Source organism: Lagopus muta, chromosome 3 (assembly GCF_023343835.1).
Source record: "Lagopus muta isolate bLagMut1 chromosome 3, bLagMut1 primary, whole genome shotgun sequence".
Classification (NCBI taxonomy): domain Eukaryota; kingdom Metazoa; phylum Chordata; class Aves; order Galliformes; family Phasianidae; genus Lagopus; species Lagopus muta.
The window spans coordinates 90222787-90242487 of record NC_064435.1 but is presented as its reverse complement, the minus strand read 5'-3'; the positions used below and the strand labels follow the sequence as shown (position 1 = coordinate 90242487).

The window sequence follows — 19701 nt, the reverse complement described above, 5'->3', positions numbered from 1 at the left end:
CTACAGGCTGGACAACCAGGAGGAGTAAGTAGTTAATCGTGACTGCCTTCACAGCCAGCAAAAAGAAATTTGCACTCTGAAGGCGTGACTTACCTGAGCTACTTCAGATGTTCTCACCAGAATAAAATTAGTAGCTCCCTAAACTCTATAATGACAGGCTTTCCCCTGATGACAGAGAAAAACTAAAGCAATTAGCTCACTTGAAGACATCAACGCTTAGCCAAATAAAACTGAAACACAGAATTGCCCCGCAATCGACCTGGGGCACAGTTCAAAGCATGAGTCTCTCACAAACCCTGGCAATACTGGAAGAAGGATGCACCGCACCTAACCTGAAGAGACATCCAGAATACTTTCTGTGAGAACATTCCCACAGTGGCACAGTCTGCTACAGACATGATGTTTTGTGCTTTACTGTCATGCATTTTGGGCATTCGCTCGTAACTTTTCATGGCAGTGGTACAGGACCATCAACTTGAACCACGGCTAAGGCTGGAAGGAACCTCTGCAGGAAATCTAGTCCAACTCCATGCTCAAGTGCAGACACCCAAAGCAAGTTACCCAGGACCATGTCCAGACAGCCTTTGAACGAGACTCCAGAACTGCTCTGGGATAGCAATTCAGTGCTCAGTCACTGTGCTCAGTAAAAAAAGTGCTTCTTGGCATTCAGGGAGCACCTCCCTTGCACTTCGTGCGCACCACCTCTTGTCCTGTCACTGGGAAACACTGAAATCTATATTTATTGCACCCGCACTTCAAGTATTTGTGAACACTGTTAAGACCCTTCTTAGTCATCTCTTCTCCAGGCTGAATGTCCTAGCTTTCTCAGCCTTTCCTCATAGGTGAGATGCTCCATTCAGTCCCTTCAACATCTTCATGGCCCTCTGCTGGACCCTCTCCAGTTGCTCCATCTTTGTCTTGTACTGTGGAATCCAGAACTGGATACAGTGCTTCATGTGTGGCCTCATTAGAGCTGAGCAGGAGGAGAAGAATCACCTCCCTTGACCTGCTGTCAATACATAAAGTAGACCAGAATACTTCTGCACTGGTCTATGTGGCAAGGTCACCCTGCTGGCTTATGCTCAATTTGGTGTCCACCAGGCCCTACCAAGCTGCTTTCCAGCTGCACAGCAGCCAGAACATCCTGCTGCTTAAGACTGCTCTTCCCCAAGTGCAGGATTCTGTACTTCCCCTTGTTTAACTTCATGAGGTATCAGTCAGTCCCCTTCTTTAGCCTGTCCAGGTCACTCTGTATGGCAACACATCTCTATGATGTATTAGCCACTCAGTTTCACATCATCTGCAGACTTGCTGAAGGTACACTCTGTCCCATCATCCAGATCATTAATGAAGATGCTGAACAAGTCTGAACCCAGTACTGAGTCCTGGTCTTCACCATTAGTTACTGGCCCCTAAATAAACTGCACTACTGTTCACCACCCTCTGGGCCACTCAGACATTTAACTGCCTGCTCATCCAGCCCAATCAGCCCATAACTCAACAGTTTCTCTGAGGATCTTAAGAGTGACACTGTCAATGACCTTACTGAAGTCCAGGTGAACAACATCCACTGCTCTCCTCTCAGCTATCGGGACACTCATTTCATTGTGGAACCTTGTCAAGTTGGTCAAGGATGTCTTCTTGATGAAGTCATGACTACTGCTGATGATTTTCTTCTCGTTCTTGTGCCCACAAATGGTTTCCATCTGTCACTCTCCTCAAGACTGGCATATAAACGCCTTTGACTTTTTTCTTGCTCTCCTTGAAGATAAATCTGATGTGCTTTCCTCCCGTCTTAGGATAATTCTACCTTCTGTCATGATCAATCAAGTCATAGGAGCCATCCTACCATGTCTCCATGACCCCAACAAGACAATCTCCCTGCAACTGTACGCACAGCTCTAACTCATCACATTTATTCCCCATACTGTGTTCATTAACTAGTATACAGGCACTTCAGACAGGCATCATAGCCAGTTGAGTTCCTAGAGAGAGTTAGGTGATTTTGCTGTTATTATGCCTGTAGGCACCTCCTTGATTACATGCAATCTTTGGTAGCCTCTCCACAGCATATATGATGCGTGTTCCTGGAACAGTGGTACTTTGCAGCCCTCTGCACTCCCAGAAGGAAATACCAAAGCCAGCATGATCAGTGCTTCACTATGTTCCTCCGCTCAGATTTCTGCGGGCCTCAGCAGCAACATATGGCTGGCAATAGGTGGTCACATGTACCAGCTTCACCTCAGCCTCACTCTGCTCCTTCCCCACGGGTGAGATGGGACTGACAAAACAGCCCTCCCTCAGATGGGAGGTACTCATCTGCGGAGTATATTCACTCGTCTATGAGGACTGCAGTGGTCCCACTCATTCCAGCAGTGCTCCAGATCTTACATCTGGAGCACAGCAGAAATTCTGGAGCAGCTTCAAGCGCATTTCGCGTGCCTTGCTGTCGCTTTTATTTTGTGTATGATATTATATTAAATTAAAATTTGCATTACATACCTTTCTTATACAACAGGGCAAAAACCATTTGCTAACAACTGAAGAGATAGGAGGCTGAAGGTCAAATTTAATCATATTTTAGTTTATTGTACTCAAGACTGGAGGAACAGAAGAATTCTTTTACTCATTAGATTAATTGGGGTTGGACTGGATGATCTCTGAAGGTCCCTTCCAACCCCTACGATTATGTGAATTCCCTAAAAACATCTGCTCTTAGCTACTCGGATTCTAAGTTAATGCTGGCCTGTGACTAGAGCAACTGTATGTGTAAAATCCATTTGACTGAGAGCTTCAGGAGCTTTATTTACACTAGCAAAATTGCAGAGCCATAGCTTACTGTCAGCATGACCACTGTGCTGTTTGGCTGTTTGGAAAAAGCTCTCAAATGTGCATCCATTTCAGCTACTGTTCTTGTGCTGGCAGTGGGGCTATGCGAGTTCACTTATTTCAAGGTTTTCCTCGCAACTGAGAGGGATTAGGAAATGGGGCTTTGATGTGTTCAGGACATGTGCTTGACATTACGTGTATACCTAGATGCTGGCACATGTGCCTGCAAGTTGTGGTCTGAACTGTTTGTCCCTGTCAGCTCGTATTTTCAGCTATGGGTGGAGTTTGTGTAAAATTCTACTACCACATGCCGTTTCATATTCAGTAATAATCTACAATCTATATTCAGTAACTATATTTGGTTCTACATTCAGGAATATGTTATTATTGTAGAATATGAAATGCAACACACAAGGCCCGTGTGATGAAAACAACATCATCACAGGAGAGGAGGCTGAATACTCAAGTTAAAGCCATTTGGAAATTTGGAATATTTGCAGAATTTTAAAGGATTATTGATCAATAAATGCCAATCCTAAACGTAAAAAAGAATATATACCCATTCCAAGTCATTTTATGATTTCTTGCAAATATGAGGAGGCATTTATGTATTTTATGCAGCTTTTAAAGCATTCTGTGATGACAGGTGCTATCTAAATATCTAAATAGTGTTACACACACAAACAAGCCCGCATGGCGTTGTGTTCTGTTCCAACCAAACAAAATACTCTTCTATGGCATAGGAGATACAAGATGTTAAAACACTGAGCTCTGCAAAGAGTGGCAGCGTTTTGTATGCCTTCCCCCCTCCCCAGTAAGTGTTATCTTCTGGGGACTTATCCAAGGTGGAAAAACTAATCTGACCCATCCCAGTTACCCTTCTTCAGCACTTCATTTGACTTCTAGACATGCTATTCCTCTTCAAGTCAATGAGTTCTACTGTTAAATCTAACCTGAATGCGCTGCCAATTTTCTCTGGTCTTTTTCTTCTAGAAATGAAGGCACTTGATACATATACAGCAGTGAAACTGTATTAAAAGCCACAGCAGGTGGAGAATAATACAACCCAGGGAAATTTTTGTTTTTGACTCTACTCACTATCAAAGCTATGCACAAAGCACACCAAGGCACAGTAAATAAAGACATTTCACACAGACAAGCACGAAATCTTCCAAAACAAAGAAAATTAAATTATCTTTCAACTAAAGAGCACACTGCAATGAAACACTAACTGAGCAATTCTAATTAAAAACACGCTGTGAATCTCCTACTTTCCACCAAGAAAAAAAAAAAAAAATCACACTAGTGCTTATGCATGTATAGCCACTCTCTAAAACCAGTCAAGCAGCTTTCAAGCCAAACAATGCAAGACACAGCATCTCAGAACTACAAAACATATTGAAACTATTTCCAGAGCAATCATAACAACAACATGCTAGGCGAGGATCTCCAGGGAGGGGGTGGCTCCCTGGTGCTGCCCACTGTGTTTGGCACAGTGCTAGCAGCACCCGTGCAGCATCCCATCCCTCACCCATAGCCAGCAACCTCCCAGTATATGCAGCCCTGTGTACCAATGCTTGCCTTGGCAATGGTTAGTCTCATCCAAAACACAGCTTGTAAACAAAGCCTTATGTACCCACATGCATACGCAGGAGAGTTGAAAAGCTGGTAGTCCTGGCCCCAGGCAAGCATGGGCAGCTGCTGCGCAGGCTCTTCCATGCAGCTCTGTTCAAGCCTCCTAATCCCTACATGCTGCAATCATCTCAGGCTCAGATCCCTGTCATGGCAGTGCTAAATCAAGCCACAGCCTCAGATGAACACGCTGAGATGGGAATGAAAAGTCCAGGCTAACTCTTTGCCTCTAAGCAGGGTTAGAGTTTCACGTACAGCTCTCAGTTCTGAGCAGCTCTCCAGAAATGAAACGCAATCCCTCTTCCAACCCATTTCCTTCTATTTATTTACCTTTTCTCAGAGCCACAATACGCTGTGGGCTTCCTAGACACTAGCCACTGTCCTTTCATGGGCAGAGAGCCAACAGGATAGAAATGAATGGCTTGTTATGTACAGCAAAGACGGATAACCTGTGCAGAACATGTATGATATGCTGATACTGCTATTCTGATGCAGGCACAGAAACAGGAACCAGCTAAATATAGCGGGCTTCAGTGACTGATCTAAATTACAGACTTAAACAATATGAAGAAAGGTGAAGCTCTCCCAAAGACAGAGAAAAGTAACAGGAAGATTTTGCTAAGTGAGGAGAAATTTGGTCATAGCACCATTATTCCTGAATTGCTATCAGGACATCCAGTTAAAGCTTCAGAGACACAGAGACCTCATGCAGAAATTAGATGTTCACAGACAGGTGAGAGAGCATAATGATGGAAGAACGAAAGATGAGATCATCCTGGAGAATCTCTAAATCAAAAGGACTGGGGAAAAGGAGGATCCAGGTAACAGCTTTCACCTGAAAACCACCAGAAGGAAACAGGTACACGTGGGGCGAGCCCTGAAACCGATATCCACGGGTTTTTAAGAAGGAAAAACTATTAAACATCCTGAACACCATCAAAGAGGCCTGCAAGGGCAGAGCACAGATGCTGCAGCCTGAACCCTTTTTTCATGCTGTTTCCAGGCAGCTAGCAGTCTCCCATGCTCATGTATGATACCCACCCTCTTGTAGCTCTGGTGCAAACAGTGTAAGTGTCTTAATCCACATTTTGCAGCTGAGTAACATGGGTGACAAGGAATAACAATGCCACTTTATGAACACAGACTTGTTTGGTAGAAAACTCAAGCTCACGTTAAACCTTTAATCCCACTTTATTAAAATTTAAGGATGCACAGCTGTGCTCTGCTGCACTGTAACAGAAAGATCACTTTGCTCAGTCTTGCTTGCCTGTTTTCTCTTACTTTTCACAGAACTGTATTTTTGCACAAGTATGATTTCGAGTGGGAAGGGAGGATGGCTCTCTCCAGTGAGATGGATAGGATTTTTCCTATTAACATCAGTGGGACTAGCTTTTGGTGGTGACACTATATTACCAATGTAACAAAGAACAAAACTTGTTGAAGGGGACTTGGCTGTAGGTAACTGAAATGTTGAGGAACACCCAAAAGTGTAGCACTGCCATGCCTGCAAGTGTTGTTTACTTTTATTGTGGCTCCAGTTGAAACCCATGGAGTAGACTTTTAATCCTTAACGTACATTATGTCTGCATGCAAACCACAAGCAGGAGTTTCTCTGTTTTATTGGGTACTGAAACATTAAAAACAGGTGTTTAAAATCCATATTACAAATCTGTCTGCAACCTGTATTATTTTTACTACGTGCAAGTAAATTGATCACTAGTGTATTTCAATTGTTTTAGTGAAAATATACAACTGCTGAATTGTTCCTTACACATGTGGAGAGAGGGAAAGTTTATTTGATTTTGCTCCACTGACAGCAGACAACATACTTCACTTCTATATATTTATATAGCAGATGTAATGGATCATCTCTTTCATGGCATGTATCAAAGAACATCTCTTGAGCTGTTCTTCATGGGGAAAGTCGAGATAAACCCCTGCTCATCACGAAAGCTGCAATGTACTTCTAGAGAGCAACTGAGTAATCTGACACCATATTTTCCACCGATTCAGTCTGTCAGTTGGAACAATGACTGATTAAAATGGAAAATCTACATTATTACCACATATACCGACACTCCAGATTATAAGGTGTAGTACAGATGTGATTTTACTCTTTTTGCATACAAAAATTAGAGAGTATAAACCAGAAATTATTCCAAAGGAGTTACCCTGATGTGAAAGCGATCTAAAATATGAGCTGGCCCCACAATACTTTCATACAGAATGCACTCAATATAATTTTTGTGGCGTTCTGTGTAATTTGGAGTACTAAGAAGGAAAATAAATTGTTTGCCCAGAGATATTACTTTTAGGAATAGAGGACAGATGTCTAGTTGCTGAAGCAGACTTGTAAAAAATTAATCACTTGCCTCATACAGGTTAGCAGTGTTTGGCAGGTAGGTTAGCACAGCTCATAATGAAGCATCTGGCTTTTGGTAGAGCTGCATTTTAATTTTAACTGTGTTTTGTTTCAGCTTTTGGGCCCATATAAACGTGCAATAATCTGACAAGTCTGGAGCGGATTTGCTGATTGATAACATTGGTGTAGATCTTCTAAATTGCAACCAAAACTGCAGTCAACTGAATTAGTAACTGTGCCTCAAGCTCAGCTCAGTGCCTGGGTGACCACTGCTGAACCTCCCTACAAAGTCATTTTAAACCCAGTCCTCAATCTCTTACCCATTCAAATTATTTTCTTAAAATCAGCTAAATTAACTACAGTAAGCAACTCCTAAGCACATACTTAGATGAGAGAGAAGAATATCCTTTGCTTCACAATCACAACCGACTCAAGCCATCACTTTTGGGCAGCATGCACATTCTAAACACAGCACACAAGAGTAAAATTTCATTGACAGTCTCCAATGAACACCTCGAGCACTAAGAACTGCAGCCCCTTCAGACCCGCTCTGATGTGCTGGGTTCGCACAAACGGGATCAAACACCCTGCTACTCCTATTGGTTCTGTTCCTCTTTTTTTTTTTTAAAAGGTTTTAAACAAAATATTAAAAACTAACTTATTTTTTTTTAAGTTATACATTAACGATATTGTATATTTTATAAGGGCTGCTCCATAAGTAATGCCTCCTGTTTTATTATGTTGGCCCACGAGGCAGATGTTGGTGGTACTGGTATAGCAACAGAGGCTGCACCTTCCCACTGACACTCCGTTACATGTTGCTGCTGTGTGACAGATGGCAGCAGAGTCTGACAAAGTGAGGTCTGACATGGACGTGTGTATGGAGCAAAGACGTGTCACTGAATTCCTCCACACAGAAAAAAGGGCACCGACTGACATTCACTGACACCTGCTGAACATTCATGGAGACCAAAAAGTGGATGTGAGAACAGGGAGGCAGCGGGTGGTGCATTCCAGCAGAGGTGACAGCAACAGTGGGTCGCCTTTTCTGGTGCAGATGTTTATGAGCATGGCATGCAGGCCCTTGTTAATGGCTGGTGAAAATGCACAGCTAATGGTGGTGACTATATAGAAAAATAGTGTTCTGTAAGTGAGAATTTTCTCTGTCAAATAGTGTTATTGTGCTCTTTGCACAATAGTTGTAGTTTCCATGGAAATAAATAGGAGGCATTAGTTTCAGAGCAACTTAGGTACACACAGCCTAAGACATTTCCTCTTCACCCAGTGAAGCCAAAAGGTTGGACGCCCATCTATTAGAGCATGAATTAAACAAGTGCTAATTTTGTTTTTACATCATAACCATTTTTTAAAAGGAACACTTTAAAGGAGGACAGATCACACTGCAGGCTCCTGGGCTCTACTACATCTCAAAAGTGAGCACAAAGAAAGGAATTTGGGAGCACAGTTCTGCAAGCACATTTGCAGCACCCTTAGCAGCAGTAACACAAATGCCCAGTTTGTGTAGGTATTTTCCAAATGCACTGCTGTGAGGAAATTGCCTATGTCAGCCAATTGCCTATGTCAGGAGGTGATTATATTCACCTCCTTTTGTTTCTGTCTTCATTGACCACCACCACTACCACTGGAGGACAGTCCCACACCCACAAAAACACTTTCAGCTTGTTTTGTTATGCAGGGAACAGAGAGGGGACAGATTTTTTTTTGTTGTTGTTTGTTATCTTTACATCTGACCACTTGTGATAAAGGTGAATGGCAGCTTCTAGAAAGAAAATTCAGCAATGGAGCATGAGAAATGGCATTTACAACTTTTAGCAAGGGCTATGCAATATTAAACAGGTGAGAAGGAGGGGAGGAAAGGAAGGACAAGAAAAGCACAGCACTCAAACAAGTCAAGGTTGAGTCCTGATTCTTCCCTGGTGAGCAGCAATACACTTTTTAAAGTAATGCTTCCAAAATCATGATAAATCACCCTTTCAGACAGCATTCCAAAAAAATCTTACATGTTGCAAGCATTTCACTGATGTAGCATGACAGATGAGGACAATGTGAATGAGGCAAAAGAAAATGAAGATACTACTTTTATGCTCACTTCTTCTTGGCCTTACAAAGACTTGCATCACGTTGTTTCCAGACTTTTAGAGTATGCGAGCTGTTCATCACCAAAGCCATCAGACAAGGGGAGCAGAAGAGATGGTTCTATGAGATAAAGTTGACTCCTCCACTTCTTTGCTAGGTCTAACCAGGATGGAAAATATTCACTCATCCATGTAAAAGAGGTACCATGAAACAGCAACGACACAGTTTGCATCTTATCAGTAACTGCCAGAGGACAGATGCCACAGAATGACCGAAACATAGAATATCCTGAATTAGAAGGGACATACAAGGATAACTGAGTCCAACTCCTGGCTCCACAGAGCAGCACATAAATTCAAATCCTACATCTGAGAACACTGTCCAAACATTTCTTGAACTCCTTCAACTTCAGGCCATGTTCCAGGGCTCAATCAGCCTCTCAGTTAAGAACTTTTTCTAGATATCCAACCTGAACCTCCTCTGCTACAGCTCCATGCCATTCCCTCGGGTCCTGTTGCTGTCAGCACAGGGCCAGAATACTAGCAGTGTTTAGCTCTGTGCTAACAGGGACAGTGTGCGTCCCAGGCAACAGCAATCTATGTGGTAAGCAAGAAATGGAGGAGAGGAGCCTACATGAAAAAAAGAAGACTCAAAGGTGCTGAGGTGCAGAGGCCATTCCAAGCACACGACTGGCCTTCAAACACCATCACTAAACTGTGCTTTTGGAGCTGCCAGTGAGTGTGAACTAAAGGCAAACCCAGCAAGCTGTTCTAAATCCTTCAGGCTGGAAAACCAGATTAAATATCTTGTCATCCAAACAGTCAGGATATGTCCTATAGCATCAGCCAGGCTGAGCATGGGTGAGGTATCATTTTAAAAGGAGAGTGGAGTGCATCACCCGAGCGCTGGCTGGTGGAAATTTTGTTTATTCACTTGCAAAGGGCTGATGCTCTAAACAGCAGAAGCCTGTCCCGAAGATCGCTCATAAATCAGAGTTGAAGTTGCATTTTCAGGGTCATTAAATTCTCACTGGCTGACAGCAACACTCTTTCCAGAGTGGCTCCCTTCTGGACTTGGCCCTTCCTAGGTAAGCCATAAGCTACCTATATGGAAGTGCCCTGTGGGACCAAGCTTTATATAAAATGCCAAAAAAGAGAAACTCCCTTCTTCCCAAAATATCATCTTCTAATGATGAAAAGCTGCAGTAAAATACTTTCAGTGGGCTTTCTTCCATTTGTTGGATTTATAGAAGCAATAACAGCCTTAAAACATCTGCCATATCATTCTACTTTTCAGTTTTGATTATCTGTCTGCTAGTTTGAGGTTAGTGTTAACCATACAGATGCAAGAAGTGAGAAAGCAATTCTGCTTAGATTTATTCTTATGAAGAATAAGGCTGTCCAAAGGAAGGCAATAAAACATAGGCTCCTTGTTTGATTTGTTGTATGGTCGCATGGCTTTGTGCTATTAGTTGCAACCTGGCTAACAGGTGCTTGCTAGTGTTTTTATATTCTTCTATAAGAAAGGATTATATTTCCATCTGGATAACAGGGTGACACTCTTCTATAAAGAAGTTAAAAACAGCACAGAACAGAAGTCCATTCTGGTACAACAAACTAAATTTTCTTTTACTAACAAGAATATGGCTTTGCTCTGCTCTGACCAATGAACAGTGGTAAAGGGAAATTGGTTAACACGATTTTTTCCACATTCACTCCTTTTGGTCAGGCATCAGGCTGCCAGGAGCTGAATCAACCACGGACTGTTCTTCCTCCAGCTCCCTTGACTCACCCAGAAATGGTGGTGAACCTGCCTCTAAAAAACAAACTCACAGTGTTTTGGGTCCCCTACCAAGGAAGCACTTATGCACGTACTCCAGGTATGTGAGACATCCCATACTGTGTGCTTAAAAATGAAGCACAAGCTCACTGCATTGCTGGGAAGGACTTGCCCGGTTCTGCCTCGAAGAGCCTTTATCCCTTCATCTCCTTCCTGTCATCAGCTACGAACACCACTTTCCAGTCCTTTCCTTTAGCTGTTTATTTCTCTCTCCCTCCCATACTGTTTGTGTAACTGCACAGCTCTATTACCTCATGCTGTCAACTATTTGTGAAGCATTATGTGTGATGCAGTGGTACATGAGGCTGTGAGGTTCAAACATAATACCCCAATTTGAATACACTTGTAGCTCACTGGACTGACTACAGCCCCCTGAAGTTACAATGGTTTGATATTCTGTAAGGGGTTCATGCAAGATATTCATAGCTCTTGAGTCTTGAAGCTGAAAGGACTCAGATGGGTATCTGTGGTAGCCAGCTGCTGGACTTCTGCAAGGCCTTTGGTAAGGTCCAGCATCGCACTCGTATCTCCAAATTGCAGATATATGGATTTGAAGGGTGAACTACTTGGTGGATAAAGAATTGGTTGGATGATCACAGCAAGAGGCTTCATGTACAGGGGGAGGCCAGTGAAAAAAATCATGGAATCATAGAATCACAAAGTTGGAAAGGGCCTACAAGATCACCTAGTCCAACCATCCTCCCATCACCATTGCTACCACAAGCACTAAACCAGATCTCGCAGGTCCTCATCCAGATGCCTCTTGAACACAGCCAGGACAGCAACTCCACCACCTCCCTGGACAGCCATTCCAGTGCCACTCCAGAGGCAGTGGCTGCCCCTTTTCTGGAGGTGTTCAAGGCCAGGTTGAATGGGGCCCTGGGGAAACTGGTCTAGTGGATGGCAGTCCTGTCCATGGCAGAGGATTGGAACTAGATAATCTTCAAGACCCCTTCCAATAGAAGCCACTCCATGGTTCTGTGATTCTATGTTTTGAGATCTTCTGCAGAAAAGACACAACCCAATTCTTTTGTGCAGGTCTCCTGGCACAGATATTTTGACAGTGCAAATCAGCAGACAAATCTTTCACTTATTTATTTATTTATTTTAACCTATAAAATTAGGGAGTTTAGACTTTTCATCTGTTCACAGGCTCAATCAAAGATCAAATTCTGCACTGGAGCACACAAACCACAGGCAGCATGTAGTGTCCCGCTACAGGGCACATGATACAGCGAAAAGCAAAGCAACATTCACTGTATCTTCAGTGTTAACACATTTTTTCCAATAAGAACACAAATCCAGGCCAATGCTAGGTATCTGGATAACAACAACAACAAAAAAAACAACAGAAATACCCACCCCTACAAATCATTTTCTCCCCCTTTCCTGACTGATTTATCTATCTCATACTGAGATGGAATGAGGAGAAAATTCCTGGCATATTTTATGTAAAAAAAAAAATAATAAATTAAATCATAATCAGAACTTTTGAATGTGCTTATTTGACTATTCTGTGAATTTTTTTCTTTCACCTTTCACTCCACTCTCCTATGGGAGTAATTCATATGCTTTAATTAAACATTCTTGAGCATTTGGACTTTATCTCACAGATATACCACACCCTGCTTGTAAAAATTCCATCTCAAGCAGCCGAAGTACTTGACTTATCCCTAAGAGGAGTTATTAATTAGAGTGACTGCAGACCATATATTTATAATCTGGTGCCATCACTTCCCATGGATCCCAAGCTTTTATCTGCAGATGACTTACCTGCAGCTAAAGCAGAATCATACCTGGCTGGAATGTAACCCCCATCTTGTGCAACTGCTCATCGCCACTTTTAAAATGAAGAATGGAAGACAAGTCCAAATGGAAGAAATATGTAAGATGTTTAAAGAATTTTTTAAACATATTCAGGCTAGCAGGCCTGATTTCACTCCCAGAGTGGTCAGATCCCCAGGTCTAACTAGCCTCACCTGACACTGTGTGATGCTTGCAGCCCAGTGGGGCACTGGCTGGACGCTGACTTAGAGGGGGAGAGTACCCCAGTCTGAAATCACCAGAGGAAATTACAAGCAGCAAAATACTTCCACAAGCCAGCGGATAAAAGCTAGTGCCAGCCATGAGCTCACCACCATTGCTCCCCAGCACCCCTCGTTTGCCAGTGCTCTGCAGCATTTTTAGCTTCCTAGGTGAGCCAGCTCCCCTCACTCTCAAAATGCTTAGCAATCAAGAACACGGTTCAGGGCTGCTGCGGCAGCCAAACGTCCGCACAGGCATGGGGAAAACATGTGAGAGGGGAATATCATGCTACAGGACTCAGCAAAAGCACTCACGGGCAACTTTACGCTCCTAAGCGCAGAAAGGAGGGTGCAGCCATCCCTCAGAGAAACATCCAAAGGAAATCCTGCTGGCACGAAGCAGACTGGGAGACAGCCCGCAGGAGTCCCCTGTAAGCAAGCCCTAAGCAGCTGATGGAGAGATGGCAAAAGCAAGTGTCACTTCCCAGCAGCAGGGACAGGAGTGTGCCTCTTTGGGCAGCCCACAGAGCCTGCCGGGCTTGTTGCTACAGCGGGTCAGCAGTAGTCCTCACCTGAGGGCGAGCTTGGAAGCTTGGACTCCTTTCTGTATAACTGAATTGAGTAAAACCCCTGACACAAACACTTGCTACACCTGGAAATATGTCGGTTCAGAGCTGCATTTTACAGCTTCAGTCAGTCGCAGAATTATCAGAAGTTACTCCCCAGATTATCTCCTCTTCCTTTATTTCTTTGCAAGCATTTTCTTTTTTTTTTCTTTTTTTTTTCTTTTTTTTGACATTCATCCATTTCTGGTCTGAATCAGAAGCTGTTAAGTTTTTCCTAAAACAGATAATTCTGGCTGGGATGACAGTGTCAGTATGGAGCAGCTTTCTCTGGCCCTCTTTTTAACTTTTCTCTTTTCGTAGAAAAAGATGTTCAGGTTGTAGTAAAAGTACAAAAACATACATCAGTCTTTGTTAAACCGGCAGAGTCAATTGACATGGCTCGGACTGGCTGCTTCCTCCCTTTTCCCTTAATGCCCATCCACAGCTTCCTCCCTTCTCCTCTCTTCGGACACTGTGTTTGAAAGCTGCACGCACACTCCCTGCAGGCTGGGACAGAGGATGATAGGGGAAACGTCTGGATGCACTTAGTCCAATTAAGTGTTGGCATCACATTCAGTCTTTCTGAAGAGCACGTAGGAAACTGTAAATGTCAGTCAGGCCACTGTGAATTGATGTGTCCCCATTTACATTTCCTTGCATCAAGCCACGGACAGAGTAGGTATTAATTGTCATCAAGTGCACTGTCACAAAACCCTCTTTAATATAATTCACAAGTGTTGCGCTAAAACCTTTAGTCTTTCAGCAGATCACTTCCATAATCCCATGTCACTGATGGGTTTTGGCAGAGATGAAGAGCAAACTGTGTTTGCTGCTGACAACTCTGCCACACTTTCCGTTTTTAGCTGCCGCACCAGTACACAAAATCTGTAATGGCACTCCCTGCTGAATGTCATTTCGAACTGGCAGCATTCCTCCGAGCTGTGTGCTTGCTAAGAGAGCTTTAACGCAAACAAACAGACACACACGGGCCCTGCAGATCACCCTTGTGCCACCCGGCCTTTCCTAACACCGCTCCTCTGACAGGAACATTTGTGGCATAAAGCCAAGCTGAACGCAGAGCCAGCTTGTGCCTCACTCCCACAGACGGTGCCATGACATCCGTGGGGCCGTGGGGCCAGGTCACTGCGCCAGGGCAGTGGAAATACCTGGGCTCCCCTGCATGGAGACTCACAGCCCAGGCGGGGAGCACTCACAAGTTAACTCTGGGATAAGAAAGCAGCCACGGAGGAGGGACAAGCACAGCTAGCTCTCTCCCACTTCTTTCTTTTTTTTTTCTAAACAACTAAATCTTGTTCTTCCTGCTCCTGAGAAAACTCCTTTAAAAATGAATGAGACTAGTCATGTAACTGAATTAAGGGTCAGCTTACAGTGTTATTAAATTAAACGCTTTTATATACAGTAACTGAAGAGCTTGGTAGCATTCATGAAACTGGATTCAGACTTCCTCAGATATTTTCCAAAGTGGCTAGAAGGGTTTAAGGATCTAAACAGAACAAACTCATGAAACCATGCTTTGCACACTGCAATATCTAAACCAGCGACATACTTCCACATTGCTGCTATGGCTTTGCCCTCCAACATGTGTTCACAGCTCTGATTAGATCCAACCACAAATTCAGGACTAAATGTACTGAGACACGTCCCCAGCTGATTCCAGTATAAACTGCATGTCCGGAATCTGACTGCACAGACAGGTCCATGGTCACAGCATTCCAGCTATGCATCTCCAACTTGTGTACTGATGCACAAAAAAGCAAGAATGCATTTGTGCCACATTCACATTGCTAAGACTGCTGAGTGAACAGTGAGGAGAAGGAAAGGAAGAGAGCAAACAGATGCTATTGCCTTATCTGTAATAAAAGCTTAGTCTGTTAAGTTTAAAATATGTAAAATACACTGCACAGGCATGCTCACACACAGTAATCTCTGAGGATGTGAAAACCTCCTATCACGCTTTTCAGATTTGGAGAATACACGGTGCTAACCACAGAGTGCCATGACAAACAACCTGTGCTTCCACTGCACATTTTGGTACCTGTACAATAGGGTGGCCCCCAGCAGATGCCTTCACAGCCCCTCGACTGCCTTCTGTCTCATAATGAGCTCGGTGGTGGGATTTAGGCTGCACTTCAATACGCAGTTCATAAGGTCCTGAGTGAGATGGCAGCTGCCAATCAAGAGCAGGCAGGGATGGGCTGTAATGGAAAGGCAAAAGTATTAAAAATTAGCATCAAGTACAACATCACAAACCACAAGCGTCCAGCACTATTACTTTAGAGACCATGTTTCACAGTTCATCCTTCACCGTCTTACATTCGAAATTTCATCACAATGGATAATGTCATGACATGAGTAATTTGGGAAGTAATGGCTATTTTATGAAGATTTATGGGTTGAACTTAGTTGATAGCCCAGATGCTTTGTAAATAAAAGATAGTTTGTAAATAAAATGGGAAAACATTAAGAGGCGGCTTACAAACATCTTAATATATTAATTTTTGAATCAAAAGGTAGGCAGAAAGACGGAGAGGAACTTAGGGGAGAGTATTTCAGCTGCGAAAGACAATGCCAAACCAGCTCTGGAGAAGTTACACATTTAACTAATCCAATGGATTTAAAGAAATCTGCATAGTTTACAGGCAATAACAAGAAGGCCATTTCCCAGCTTTCTTGCAAACAAGAGAACATCTCACAGGATCTCAAAGCAAAGCCAGTCTCTCACACACCACAGGGAAGCAAGACCCGAAGTCAAAACGTGGTTACAAATCCCACCAATGATGACGCACGAGCCAGAAGAAAATCCAGCTCACTCTTCCGGCTCTGTATTGACTCAGCAATTACTAAAATATTAAGGACTCATTACTATCACAAAAGCAAGCAGAACTGACTGGATGCAATAGGGAGGGAGCGTCATTCTTAGAAACCCACATCCAGAGTAAAACCACACTTGAAAACATTGGCAGGAGAGCTCAGCTGCAAGAAATGCCACACAGATGCTCCGGGGAAAATGAGAAAGAAATGAACAAATGTCATTCAAAAAGTACACCAACGTATTGATCTTAAAATCAAAGCAGTAAGCTTAATGATCTGGAGCCCAGTCAGAGGCTGGTGGCTGGGATGTACCAGCTCCCTGCCCTGCCCTCAGGCGCTGGTGCCAAAGTGGTATGAGCAGCATGACAATGACCACAGGAAGCTGGCTGGGAGGGAGAGGATGCAGCAGAGCTTCTGTGCTGGGTACATTTGTTACAGGCACGTATCCATTTCATTTCATTTTGTAATGTTTATCCAGTACTTATCACCAGCATATTTCATTTGTATCTGCTGGAGTACAAGTGCGTGTGCACTCATGGGACTTAAGGTGGTGCCAAGATTTTCAACATTATCTTCTTCACTGCCTATAAATTTGCCTGTTTGAGTAACTTGAATGCCTATGGACAAGCACTACATGCATTACAGAAATCCCCAAACAACTTGAATGTCTACTAAACAAGCACTACATGCATTACAGAAATCCCCAACCTCTGTAACTAAATTTCTGTAAACGGTGGCTGCTTTACACTCAGTCAGTCATTATCTCACAGCTAACACTTTCCACATACTCCATCTGTGCCACTGCAGCCAGTCATGCTGCTCTGGCTGGCGAGAGAAAGCTGGAGCCTCTGAGGGCCCACTGGAGACACTACAGCCCAGAGCTACACACACTCCAAGCTTCCTGCTGCTCTGCTCCCCAGCCTTGCCCAGAACAGACAGGGCCCACCTTGGGGACAAGGAGATGGGTGTTTTGACTCAAGTCCATGCTCCTGCACAGCGAGGCACTGCTCAAGGCACTAAGAATGAACAATTTGTGCAGGCAAGCTTTTAGGTAGGCAACAAATGGTGTCCAGGAGAGGCACTAGCACTTCTTGCATGCTCTTCTGCTACTGGACACACAGCAAAAGAGCTAAGAGCCACCTAAAAATTGTAGGCAATTGGCCACTGTTAAAGCCACTCTTCCTTGTCTATGCTCTAGGTACACATTCTTTAGTCTGAAAATCTCTAAAAGAAAATCTGGACAAGCCTTATTTGAGTAATGATGAGTGACAAGGCGTGGAGCAAAACAGCTGTATCTCTCCTGGTGATGATCACCATACATTTTAAAACAGATGTTTCTGATTTTAAGTAAATTCTCACTTCATGGACTTTTTTTTTTCTTTTTTTTTTTTTCTTCTGAAAACACAACATCTATCCAATTAAAAAAAATTAACATAACATTAAAAAGGCCTGCTCTAACTGGCAGCATGTAGCCCACAAGAGCAGACAGATATTTTTTACAATTTAGGGAACCATGTAATAGTTCCATGACTAATTAGACCTTTTAAAATAACCAACGCAACACACTTTCAGATTAGCATCTGAAAATGTCAGTGTAATTAATTTATGAATTTCATGTTTTCAAACAAAGCATGAAAATAAAGATACGTTTGCTGCTGGTCTGCAATCTATCATCAAAATTCCAAACTACCACCTGACCAGTTATAAATTGACAATTAATGACAGTTTTCCTGATAAAGGAAGCAGAGTGATGCATTTGACAGTGCCACTGGCTGGGGCTGTAAGAGCTATTTCCTATGTTAGGTTATCTTCACCACACACTTAATTTCCTGCAGCTAAATGTGGTTAAAGAAAAAAAATCACCTAGCAAACTGTGTGGTGGTAAAGTGAAATCTAGTTGCTGCAAGCAGACTTTATCAATTTGAAAACTACTTCAACTAGCAAGCATCATGTGGAAGGGAGATGAGCCGCTCCACTAGCAAGGGGAGAGAAAGAGAAAGAAAAGATCTTCATATCAAATATACATTGGTGCATTTCCCTCTGATTGAATTTTCCACCAACTGAAAATCTGTCCCATTCCATTCCGTATCATAATAAATCTTACAGCATTCATTCAAAATGTTGTAAAGAGAGATGATTGTTTCGAGGCAGGTTCACAAAACCCGGTGTGAGACTGTAAAGAACTTGCTCAATGTAACTACGTCCTACATAAATCAGATTAGAAAACAGATGAATTGTGATTTATTTTGCATACGCCAGATACACAACGTGATTAAATCATAAACAGATTATCGAGTCTGGCTGACTTCTGCCTTTAGCAGAAAGATTTATCAAGTTACAGGGTAGAAAAAGAAAAGATATTAGGCAGCACACTGGAATATAGGCAGAGAGGAAACAAAGCCAAAAACTTCTATTAAACTCTGCAAAGGTGTTTAAGCCCTATTTTGATGGTTGTGCATTTGGGAATTAAATTGACACTACACTTTCACCACATAAACTACTAAGTGTGCAAGGTCATTTGCAAAACACTCGCAAGCATTTTTGCTCTTGGCTATGCAGCTCTGCAAAGGGCTTTGGAACCACTGCTGGTCTTGAAAAGAGAAGAATCCTGCTCCTTCACCAGGTGTCACAGAACGAAGTCATCTACTGACAGTGACGACAGAAGACAGTGGCATGACAGCAGCAGAAGCTGCTGCCCCAAGGAGCAAAGTGGAAAGTGCTTTCCAGCAGCTCAAGTAAAACAAGTGACGTAGCCGAGTGTGGCTGAGACTTCATGCCTTCCACTGAACTTCAGAAACAAAGGCATAAACCAGAGAAACCACAGGGCTGCTGAACCTTCTAACATGCTGCTAAGTTCGTCCCAGCTTCAACTGTACACCAAATGCAAATATGGTTATGATTTATTGCTTATTATATGTCTCATGTTAAAATGGATGGCTGTTTAAAATCCTTGCACGCTTTTCAGAAGCATAAGAAAACAGCGCAGGTCCCACTGACTTGTGGTCTGAGAAATATACTTGCTTTGTATTTCACTTTATATTTCACCTCTGAGAGGACTTTTTTTTTTTTTTTTTTTTTTTTTAATTTCCTGTCTGACAATTGAGCAACCTGGCTGTGAGCTGTTAAAACAAATGCTGCATCCCACCCCAGACTTGGCTGTGCCTTACTGGCATGCAGAGCAATTTGCTTCACTGTGCAGAGCTTTGGCATTCCTCACACTGAGCTCCAAGAGCACAAGTCATCATCATGCACACGGACAGATAATACACAACATAACCATCCTGAAACATAACATTCAGAGACAGATTTGCATAGGAAATGCTTCATTTGTTGACTTAGGTTTAGAGACAGAACAAGTACCTATTGCCGCAGGAATGGCAGCAGCAAGTGGCTCATGTTGCATCTCTGCTTGTTCTGAATTTAGTATCACATGGTGCTGAAATGAGCTCATGAGGGCAGACCATTAATAAGGAGCTCACAG

The 19701-nt window shown here is 43.0% G+C and overlaps 1 protein-coding gene across 7 annotated transcripts in view; it reads right to left on the bottom strand.

Annotated features, from left to right (window-relative positions):
* The window catches only part of NFATC1 (nuclear factor of activated T cells 1), a 114612-nt gene that overhangs the window by 81581 nt on the left and 13330 nt on the right, over nt 1-19701 (bottom strand). For all 7 annotated transcript variants that reach the window (XM_048939060.1, XM_048939062.1, XM_048939065.1 and 4 more), the window contains exon 3: nt 15445-15604. In XM_048939060.1, coding sequence (XP_048795017.1) covers nt 15445-15604 — 160 coding nt within the window. The remainder of the gene's footprint in view (nt 1-15444; nt 15605-19701) is intronic.